Raw genomic sequence first — 11,592 nt, forward strand, 5'->3', positions numbered from 1 at the left:
AGGGTCTGATGTGCAGTGTTACTGTCTGGGGAGTGCAGCAAAGGTGAGTCTCTCCCTGGGGTAAGAGTGGCATAGTGAGGGGATACAGGGCTTTGGGATGGGCTGGAGGATCTGGAAATGCTGCATGGAATCATTGGGGAAAGACAGACTGTGGGGTGTGTGAGAGAAAGGAGAGAGGGAGACGCAGACTGTGGTGTGTGGGGGAGGAAGGAGAGATACACATACAGTATTTACAAATTTATATAAATATATATTTTTTTAAGTTTAAGTATAGCGCAAATTCTGTTGCACTTTTATATATATATATATATATATATATATATTTATATATACACTGCTCAAAAAAATAAAGGGAACACTAAAATAACACATCCTAGATCTGAATGAATGAAATATTCTTATTGAATACTTTGTTCTTTACATAGTTGAATGTGCTGACAACAAAATCACACAAAAATGATCAATGGAAAGCAAATTTATTAACCCATGGAGGTCTGGATTTGGAGTCACACTCAAAATTAAAGAAACTTTGATGTAATGTCCTTAAACAAGTCAAAATGAGGCTCAGTAGTGTGTGTGGCCTCCACGTGCCTGTATGACCTCCCTACAACCCACACAAGTGGCTCAGGTAGTGCAGCTCATCCAGGATGGCACATCAATGCGAGCTGTGGCAAGAAGGTTTGCTGTGTCTGTCAGCGTAGTGTCCAGAGCATGGACGCGCTACCAGGAGACAGGCAAGTACATCAGGAGACGTGGAGGAGGCCGTAGGAGGGCAACAACCCAGCAGCAGGACCGCTACCTCTGCCTTTGTGCAAGGAGGAACAGGAGGAGCACTGCCAGAGCCCTGCAAAATGACCTCCAGCAAGCCACAAATTAGTGATGTGCACCGGAAATTTTTCGGGTTTTGTTTTTTGGTTTTGGGTTCGGTTCCGCGGCCGTGTTTTGGGTTCGGACGCGTTTTGGCAAAACCTCACCGAAATTTTTTTGTCGGATTCGGGTGTGTTTTGGATTCGGGTGTTTTTTTCAAAAAAACCTAAAAAACAGCTTAAATCATAGAATTTGGGGGTCATTTGATCCCATAGTATTATTAACCTCAATAACCATAATTTCCACTCATTTTCAGTCTATTCTGAACACCTCACATCTCACAATATTATTTTTAGTCCTAAAATTTGCACCGAGGTCGCTGGATGGCTAAGCTAAGCGACCCTAGTGGCCGACACAAACACCTGGCCCATCTAGGAGTGGCACTGCAGTGTCACGCAGGATGGCCCTTCAAAAAAATTGTCTCCAAACAGCACATGACGCAAAGAAAAAAAGAGGCGCAATGAGGTAGCTGTGTGACTAAGATAAGCGACCCAAGTGGCCGACACAAACATCTGGCCCATCTAGGAGTGGCACTGCAGTGTCACGCAGGATGGCCCTTCAAAAAAATACTCCCCAAACAGCACATGACGCAAAGAAAAAAAGAGGCGCAATGAGGTAGCTGTGTGACTAAGCTAAGCGACCCTAGTGGCCGACACAAACACCTGGCCCATCTAGGAGTGGCACTGCAGTGTCACGCAGGATGGCCCTTCAAAAAAAATACTCCCCAAACAGCACATGATGCAAAGAAAAAAAGAGGCGCAATGAGGTAGCTGTGTGACTAAGCTAAGCGACCCTAGTGGCCGACACAAACACCTGGCCCATCTAGGAGTGGCACTGCAGTGTCACACAGGATGGCCCTTCAAAAAAATACTCCCCAAACAGCACATGACGCAAAGAAAAAAAGAGGCGCAATGAGGTAGCTGTGTGACTAAGCTAAGCGACCCTAGTGGCCGACAGAAACTCCTGGCCCATCTAGGAGTGGCACTGCAGTGTCACGCAGGATGGCCCTTCAAAAAAATACTCCCCAAACAGCACATGATGCAAAGAAAAATGAAAGAAAAAAGAGGAAGGTCAGGCATCGCAACCGACACAACTGGACTCTCCTTGGGGATTTGTGATTTTGAAGAACGCACAGTTCTTTGCTGTGCTTTTGCCAGCTTAAGTCTTTTCTTTTTTCTAGCGAGAGGATGAGTGCTTCCATCCTCATGTGAAGCTGAACCACTAGCCATGAACATAGGCCAGGGCCTCAGCTGTTCCTTGCCACTCTGTGTCGTAAATGGCATATTGGCAAGTTTACGCTTCTCCTCAGACGCTTTTAATTTTGATTTTTGGGTCATTTTACTGATCTTTTTATTTTGGATTTTACATGCTCTGTACTATGACATTGGGCATCGGCCTTGGCAGACGACGTTGATGGCATTTCATCGTCTCGGCCATGACTAGTGGCAGCAGCTTCAGCACGAGGTGGAAGTGGATCTTGATCTTTCCCTATTTTTTTAACCTCCACATTTTTGTTCTCCATATTTTAATGCGCACAACTAAAAGGCACCACAGGTATACAATGTAGATGGATGGATAGTATACTTATGGACGATGAGTGACGACACAGAGGTAGGTACAGCAGTGGCCTACCGTACTGCTATATACAGTATAATGGACCTGGTGGACACTGTCAGCAGACTGCTAAACTAGTACTACTAATATAAAGAAAAAAAGCCACCACAGGTATACAATGTAGATGGATGGATAGTATACTTATGGACGACGAGTGACGACACAGAGGTAGGTACAGCAGTGGCCTACCATACTGCTATATACAGTATAATGGACCTGGTGGACACTGTCAGCAGACTGCTAAACTAGTACTACTAGTATAAAGAAAAAAAGCCACCACAGGTATACAATGTAGATGGATGGATAGTATACTTATGGACGATGAGTGACGACACAGAGGTAGGTACAGCAGTGGCCTACCGTACTGCTATATACAGTATAATAAATGGACCTGGTGGACACTGTCAGCAAACTGCTAAACTAGTATAAAGAAAAAAAGCCACCACAGGTATACAATGTAGATGGATGGATAGTATACTTATTATTATTAATGGATGACGAGTGACTGACGACACAGAGGTAGGTACAGCAGTGGCCTACCGTACTGCTATATACAGTATAATGGACCTGGTGGACACTGTCAGCAGACTGCTAAACTAGTATAAAAAAAAGCCACCACAGGAGTGTTTTTCAGGCAGACAAACGTATACTGGTGGTCACTGTCAGCAAAACTGTGCACTGTACTCCTACTATAGCTGCTCCCCAGTCCCCACAATTAAGCAGTGTGAGCACTCAGCACAGATATATCATGCAGCATACTGAGCACAGATATGGTATGGAGCGTTTTTTTCAGGCAGAGAACGGATAAAAAAAAACTGGTGGTCACTATCAGCAAAACTCTGCACTCTACTCCGAGTCCTAACAGCTGCTCCCCAATCCTCCCCACAATTAGTAATAAAACAAGCAATCAACTCTCTCTTCTACAATTATAAACGGAGAGGACGCCAGCCACGTCCTCTCCCTATCAATCTCAATGCACGTGTGAAAATGGTGGCGACGCGCGGCTGCTTATATAGAATCCGAATCTCGCGAGAATCCGACAGCGGGATGATGACGTTTGGGCGCGCTCGGGTTAGCCAAACAAGGCGGGAGGATCCGAGTCTGCTCGGACCTGTGTAAAAAAAGGTAAAGCTCGGGTGGGTTCGGTTTCTCGGAAACCGAACCCGCTCATCACTAATATATATATATATATATATATACATACACATATATCATCTGAGGGGGCCCCAGAGATATCACTGTATGGGGCCCCAAGATTTCTGTTGCCGGCCCTCGCCGTTAGGAACACTAGGCCTCTGGTTAGGGCTGTTACACTGGATAGCCATCCTGGACACTAGAGTAGACTGCCGGCGGGAACGCTGAACCTTTGAATGCTGCAGTAGTAACTTGCAACCGGACTGGGACTGAAATTACCAAAAACCAGAATGAGCAGGAACCAAACTGGTACCAAAATGAGCAGAAACTGGAATGGCACCGGAATGAGCAGTAACCAGACTGGGACCAGCCTGACTGCAAAGTGGTAACTGCATAGGAGTTTTCTCTATAACACATGTAGATCACACTTTGGAGGACAGCCTCTAGACACAGTTAGGACTGTGAACAACATTGCACTGGCAACCTGAAGCTTCTGCAGGAAGTCCTTTTATACCTGAGCACTATTGTAGATTGGCTGACCGCGACAGGTGAGTGAGAGCTGGTATACCATTGGTGATACAGTGGTCATATTACTCAGACCAACATGGCTACGCCCATCTGCTCGCGGAAGTTGCTGCACATGGAAAGTCACTGAAAGCCTTGCAGCGGCAGGGAGAGAGAACAATAACTGAGGAGGTAACAGGGTTTGGCGCTTTTTGTGACAGGCAGTGCATAACATTGGGGAGAGGTAGTGGGTGACAAGCAATGGGTGATGCTAAGGAGAGGCAATAGGTGACACTGAGGAAAAGCACTGAGTGACAATGGGGCGAGGGAGTGGGTGACACTGGAGAGATGCAGTGGATAACACTCAGGAGAGACAGTGGGTGACAGGCAGGGGGAGATACTGGGGAGAGGCAGTGGGTGATCTTGGGGAGAGGTAAAGAAACCGCAGCAGCACTCACACCCACACCCCTCATTCACTAAAGTCACCCCAGCAGAACCCCCACCATCCTTTCACTCATAACACTCCAGCAGCATTTACCCCTCACATTCACAGTCCTCTTCTGAAAATATCTTCTCCATTCTAAAGGCAGGCGCCAGTTTCCACTCAGAGCCACACCTCTTCTCTTCTTGCGGCAGGAGAGTCAGGGCGTAATGGTGTCACTGCACCATCACATTCCCACCACTGTCCCCAGAGGAGTGGGACTGTCACTGGAGGAGGCAGGCCAAGTTAACCTGCTCCACTGCCTGCCCAGCACCCGCCCACCACATGCATCAATTCTGTTAATATGGACAGATGGACAGTGCTGACAGGTGGAACATGGCAGCCAAAGAGAAGCCAGCTTGCTGCCTCCATTATAATGCTGCTGTGGCTGGGTAAGGTGGGCGGGAGGAGACAGAAATTCGATTACAACTGCCCCCTGATATCAGCAGAGCGGGTCGGGGAGAGCACCTCTCCAGCCCAGCACTTTCCTACAGTGCTTACCACACTTACCGCATTGCGCCGGCCCTAAACATAACATACTGTAGAACTACTGATCACATCCATCACTTAAGAGACAGCCACTGTACATTTCTTAGAGGCAATTATTTCATAAAATATTTATGTTAACTGAATACTGTTTATTTACAGGTAATGTTGCCTGGATGCATGTTCTTGCAGCACGGCAGATGCAACTCAACCCAGAGCGCCTCGGTGGACAGATGTACTATGCGTACGACAACACACCATTTAAGAAGAGTGTGAAGCTTACCCATGAATTGTTCACTGAAATTGACCCCAGTATCCAAATTGGAGCGCACATCCCCTATTGGAAGATGTGGTTGATTGTTTCCTTTTACAACCTAATGAGATTCCTTGTGAGACCTTTTTGGCATTTAAAGCCATTCATGACTTTACCTATTTTGAAATTAATCACCACTACATTTTACCACGAAACAGACAAAGCTTCCAGGCACTTTGGTTACCGGCCCCTTTATACCTGGGTGGAGAGTAAACACCTAACTTGTAAATGGTTGAAACATGCCATTCACAGTCAGCAGAAAAACTAGCATTTCATTCAAAATATATGTAGTTAATCTGACAAAGTTTTAACAACATCTGATTTATATGGCCTGTGTTTTAGGAATCTGTTCTCATAACTCCTCACCTAAACAAGACAGTGGGCTGGATGTAATTCCGCCCCGAGATCGCCGGACATGTGGGTTGCCGGCCAAACTTGGATGCTTTTTTAAAGGGGCACTCATTTACAAGGCAAAAACTATGCCTTGTAAATGATTGCACCATTAAAAAACATCCAAGTTCGTCCAGTGAACTCGGGGCGGCATTACATCCGGCCCAGTGTATTAGTACTTACTGTGCTTTAGCCATCAGAAATCTATTGCATGTTATTACCATGCTGATGAATATTTGCACACCTTACCACTCTGACCCTTGATATTAGTTTATGAATTTATGGGGGTCATTCCGAGTTGATCGCACCAAGCAACTTTTTGCTGCCTATGGGGGAGTGTATTTTAGCATAGCAGGGCTGCGATCGCTTGTGCAGCCCTGCTATGCTAAAAAAGTTTCACTCAAAACAAGACTAGCCCTGGACATACTTACCCTGTGCAACGGATCCAGCGATGATGGGGCCGGCTTTGATGTCACACCTACGCCCTCCGTTCGCCTGTACACGCCCGCGTTTTACTTACCACTGCCCGAAAACGGTAGCAAACGGTAAGTTGACGCCCCGGAACGCCCTCTTGCTGGCCATCTTCTTGCGGTCGCCGGTGCTTTCTTCTCTGTCAGCATCGTTGCCCGACGGCCTCTGTCGCCAGGCAATGACACCGCACATGCGCATTCCAGACCCGTTCGCACCGCAGCATTCGCTGCGTGCGAAAGGGTTGGAATGACCCCCTACATCTCTAGTCTTACCTATTCCAGACTCATGAACTCGCCCAGCATGTTCTGATATTTATTTGTCTTGATCTACTTCTTGGAGCATTAGATAGGACCCAATTTTTAGGCCTATCCGTTTGATAGATAGACAGTGTCTAGTTAGACAGTCAATAGATAGACACCATATATTAGACAGACATTAGGTCGACAGGGTCAAAAGGTCGACAGGGTCAAAAGGTCGACATGGAAAAGGTTGACCGGTCAAAAGGTCGACATGTCAAAAGGTCGACAGGTCAAAAGGTCGACATGAAAATGGTCGACATAAAAAAGATAGACAAATGATTTTTTTTAAATGTAACATGTTTTTGGATTATTTCATACTTTCTCTATCCATGTCGGCATAGAGTTGGTTATAAACCTTGTGGCGAGCGCAGCGAGCCACCGTGCCTGAAGCGTGGCGAGCGAAGCGAGCCCCGCGAGGGTATGCCTTTCTACAATTGGGGGTCCCAGATGACAAAACTATCCACACAAACCACAAAAATGCAAAAATCATGGTGTCTACCTTTTTCATGTCGACCTTTTGACCCTGTCGATCTTTTCCATGTCGACTTTTTGACCCTGTCGACCTTTTGACCATGTCGACCTAATGTCCATCTAACATATGGTGTCTATCTATTGACTGTCTAACTAGATACTATCTATCTTTCATACCGGAACCATTTTTAGGTCCAGGTAATTTATTTTTCTTTTGTACAGAAGATTAAATGTAATTAAATTCTTGGACATAATCCTGAGAGTGTTGTCCAACAAGTTCTAATGTATTAAAGCATCCTTGATCGCTAGCAGAGCCATCATGAAAATGATTCAGTTCTACCAAGGATTCTATTACCTCGAAAAAAAAAGTATAACAGCAATTTATTCACACACATCATAAAAAGAAATGACAAGAACAATATTTACATTAAATGAATAATCCTATTATTTTGGCAGTTTTACCTTTATCATTAATATTTGTTTATGTGCGACCGGCATAATCTGCAGTGCGTACAAGCCAAGAAATATTCAGGCACATCAATCCCTTACCCAGTTGAGAATACAATGTAATAACCCTATCACGGCACGCAAACACATTAGGAAAATTGTGTGTGATAGATAGGAGCAAAATTACAATCTCCATGTTCCCTCCTTGCTTTGCCATTCTACTTAGTTTTATTCTGCAGAAATTATATAACATAAGACTACAACTGGGATGGTGATGGTCAATTCATTCTTCTCTGTGACGCGGTTGGGTCACGGACTAGGAACTCCTAACACCAATATCTGGTAGTCATATATGCAATGTTTTACGGACAAACTCAGAATAAGGTGCAAATTTCAATCAATTCTAGTATTAGACTCCTGTATTATATATATGGGGCTCTGCACTCACTATATTAACTAACAATAATAAACAGTGGCGTTTTAGTTCATGTATTGATCAATGCATTTAAGCCTGCAGCCCCCGACGAGGGACCCCACTATACTGCAGGTCCTACTCTATTGCTCAAAATAATATCCCTTTTCCACTAGAAGTCTCGGGCTGACCCGGGATTTGGAACACAGTTCCAAGCCAGGTCAGACCCGAAACGGACCCCTTTTCCACAACGGCGCCGAACCGGGAATATCCCAGGTCGGCGCCGTTTGCACTGCACCCGGGTGCAATGTCTTCTGGCTGGCACTTGGAGATGATATCATCTCCAAGCACTGGTAAAACCTTCAGATCGGGACCCTTGAGGCATGGTCCCGGTCCCATTAGGCCACTCCCTCAATGCAAAGCTGCCCACCACGTCACGCTGGGGGCAAGCCCAGCACTCTGGAAGCTGCTGGGCTGCCCCCAGCCTCTGGCACACACTGTCCTGGCCAGCACAGCTGTCTGCATAGTTGGACGGACAGCAGTGCTGTCCCCCCCCAACCTCCCGACCGCCCGTGGGACACTGCGGTCAGGGAGGTATGGGCTCTTAATATGCTGTAAATGGGTCCCGGGTCGGATGACCCGTTTACACTATACCCTTTCCCGGGTCATTCCCGGGTCCAACCCAAGGTAGCTATCCGGGTAGGATTTTGCAACAAGGGATTTATTTTGACAGCTGTTTGGCTGATTATTTACCTACATATGGTGATTTATTTTGACAGCCAATAGCTGATTATTTACCTATGTATGGTGATTTATCTTGTCAAAGCCAAATGTTTGTGACTTATTGACAGTCAACATCTGATTATCTACCTACATATAGTGATTTGTCTTGACAGTCAATGACTGATTACCTACATATGGTGATTTATCTTGAGAGTCAATAGTTGATTATTTACCTACATATGGTGATTTATTTTGACAGCCAATAGCTGATTATCTATCTACATATAGTGATTTATATTGTCAAAGCCAAATGTTTGTGACTCATCATATCAGTCCAGACTCCCTGGTGGTATCTGTGATGTATTATGTCAGTCCTGATGACTTATCCTTATATTTAGGGAGCCTTTGAGCTTCACCATATTTTTTTTTTTTTTTTTGAGCCAGCTTTGAGCTCCAGGTGTACCAAATCCCATATTTTTTTCACACAGGTTAATCAGAGGTGTGGATCCTCTCTGATAGAATTTCAGTACACCAATTCTTTACACTTCAATTTCATGTGTCCATAGCACTCAAGTCACTTTCTTACCAGAAAGCAGAAGTGGTATACTTGCCCCCAAATCGTCATACACCACCCTCATTCTAACACTCTCTCATCTGGTTGACAGTTACTTTGGCTGAGGCGATTCGCCTCTCCCAGTACACCAATTACTGTCACAACAGAAAGCAGAAGTGTTTCTCCCATTCTTGAATTAACTGCCCACGGCCATACTATCCTGAATACGCCCTATACCGTCCGATCTCGGAAGCTAACCAGGTAAAGCCTGGTCAGTACCTGGATGGGAGACCACCTGGGAATACTAGGTGTCGTGGGCAATTTTTCAAGAAACAAACATCCCATATATACTACCATATGATCCATCTTTAGATCCCGTTACTGTCAACAGAGATTGTCAGTTAAAGATATCACATAGTTACAAACCACTCAGTGGTCAATCAAATTCATTTTCATTACTATAAGGATCCACAATACATTCCACAGAGTTTTACCTGCAGTTAATTCTGCAACTTGAACCTTATGTGTTAAAAAGGCAATCAAGTTTTTATACAATTGTTCTGAGACAATAATGTCAGATTTTATTGGGGAATCAATTAAAGGTTAAGTTTTATATTATTGGTACATTCAGAATTTTTTTATTCATTTCACTTACTTTGTTATTACAAAAGAGTGCTCCCAAAAAGAGTTTTTTTGGCTGTCTTTCTCACTTTAAACCCGGGTAGGATTCCCAGGTCACTTGACTCGGGTTTTTTCAGAGGGAGCCCTTTCCACTACCAAAAAACCCAGGTAAATGTGCGCCCCCGTACAAAAACCTGGGTTTTTTGAGCTAGTGGAAAAGGGGTATAGTTATCATGAAAATAGCTATCACATTAGTGTTAAACTTTGGGTATGCTATCTGGTCTAAAGCTCACACCCCTGTTGTAAAGTACCTAGGAGAACAGCTGATACAAGCTATAATTAAGTTAAAACGGTGCTTGAGAAAATGTGAGCACAAAAAGATAAAAAATACCTTGACAAAGGGGCTACGAGCCCCGAACGTTGTTCATGTATCTGTGATATTTAAATACAAGTTTTCTGCACTAAAGACCCAGAGTGCCGCTGTCTGCTTTCTACATATACGACACTGTCTGTCAATGCTGCCACGGCCACCCGCCAATATCATCTTAGTAGGAGTGCCGATGTTTGTGTGCAGCTCCTAGTAATGTCCGGCACAGGGAGAGAGAGCACGAACGCAGCATGATATTGCGTTTACAAGGGACAGACGGGAGGCAGACCTGGGAAGTTGCAAGGTAACCATGATTCTCCTGGTCAGTAATCCTTACCGGGCACCCCGGGGTACTTTAATTGGCTACATACTGTATGCCGCCGGTTTGGCGGTTGGCTCTAGTGTGTAGGGGGTGCCTGACATTAGGGTTTGACTGTGGACATAAGGCATGTCTATGTGTACCTTCAATGTACTAAGGGCAAGACCTTTCTGTAAAGCTTCCTGAAGAAACTCCAGTATTTGAGGTATGCTATCGTCTGGTGCCTTTATCAAATTGAATTTACCCCAATATACTGTATAAATGGTTCCCTTAGTTCATATACTTTATGATCTACTTAAGAAGATTTATTCTTCCTTGCTTATAGTAATACTTCAATCATTTTATATCAGTAATGACAAAACAATCTCCACACCATAAAAAAAACAACGGGAAGCAGTTGAGACCACCAGTCACAATACCGACGCCAGAATCCCGCCCCCTTACAGTCCCAACAGTCGGCATGCCGACTAACAGAAACAATTCCCACTCGTGGGTGTCCACAACACCCATAGAGTGGGAATATAAACTGTAACGAGCGCAGTTCGCCACCGAGCCCGCAATGGGCTTCGTTCCGCTCCCCCCCCCCCTGCTGGCCATCTGCACGTCGGGATTCCGGCGTCAGTATGGTGACTGGCAATCCGAAGCAAGTTTGTTTTCTACAAGCTGGATGAAGGTCTCCACTGCAGCTTTCGGTGAATCAAAATGAATCCCACACATCTTGTGCTTTATTTGTTGGAACACAAAGAAGTCGCGGAGAGCCAGGTCTGGACTGTACAGCAGGGGTCATAACTGTAGATCGAGGATTAATTGCCACTGATGATCTCCTAGATACAGTTTGAGCAGCCGCCATCAAACCTGGCCAGCATGTTGGGACATCAAGTCATTCAAGCCTCTTTCTGCTCTCGAGTCAGCTGATGGGGCACACAGCATGCAGAAACCTTGCTCAGGCCAAGCTTATTGTGGAGTATGAAGCGGAGGGATCCCGATGAGATGCATTTCTAACATGAGCCACAATCACCATGGCGTCCAACAACAACTATGGCCTGTACGGCAGCAACATTGTCCTCAGTGATGGCGGACACAGATTGGCTGCAGGACTCCTCATCTTACAGACACAGTT

At 45.2% G+C, this 11,592-nt stretch overlaps 1 protein-coding gene and 1 pseudogene across 1 annotated transcript in view; both read left to right on the top strand.

Moving 5' to 3' along the window:
* LOC135023824 (3 beta-hydroxysteroid dehydrogenase type 7-like) overlaps nt 1-5,667 on the top strand; it is a 47,128-nt gene extending 41,461 nt beyond the window's left edge. Inside the window, exon 6 of the mRNA XM_063953423.1 lies at nt 5,249-5,667. Within this exon, the coding sequence (XP_063809493.1) occupies nt 5,249-5,667 (419 nt within the window). The remainder of the gene's footprint in view (nt 1-5,248) is intronic.
* A 3,700-nt stretch (nt 5,668-9,367) lies between these two features.
* LOC135051477 (5S ribosomal RNA) lies at nt 9,368-9,485 on the top strand (annotated as a pseudogene).
* The last annotated feature ends 2,107 nt before the right edge of the window (nt 9,486-11,592 follow it).

This window comes from Pseudophryne corroboree, chromosome 2, assembly GCF_028390025.1.
Source record: "Pseudophryne corroboree isolate aPseCor3 chromosome 2, aPseCor3.hap2, whole genome shotgun sequence".
Classification (NCBI taxonomy): Eukaryota; Metazoa; Chordata; class Amphibia; order Anura; family Myobatrachidae; genus Pseudophryne; species Pseudophryne corroboree.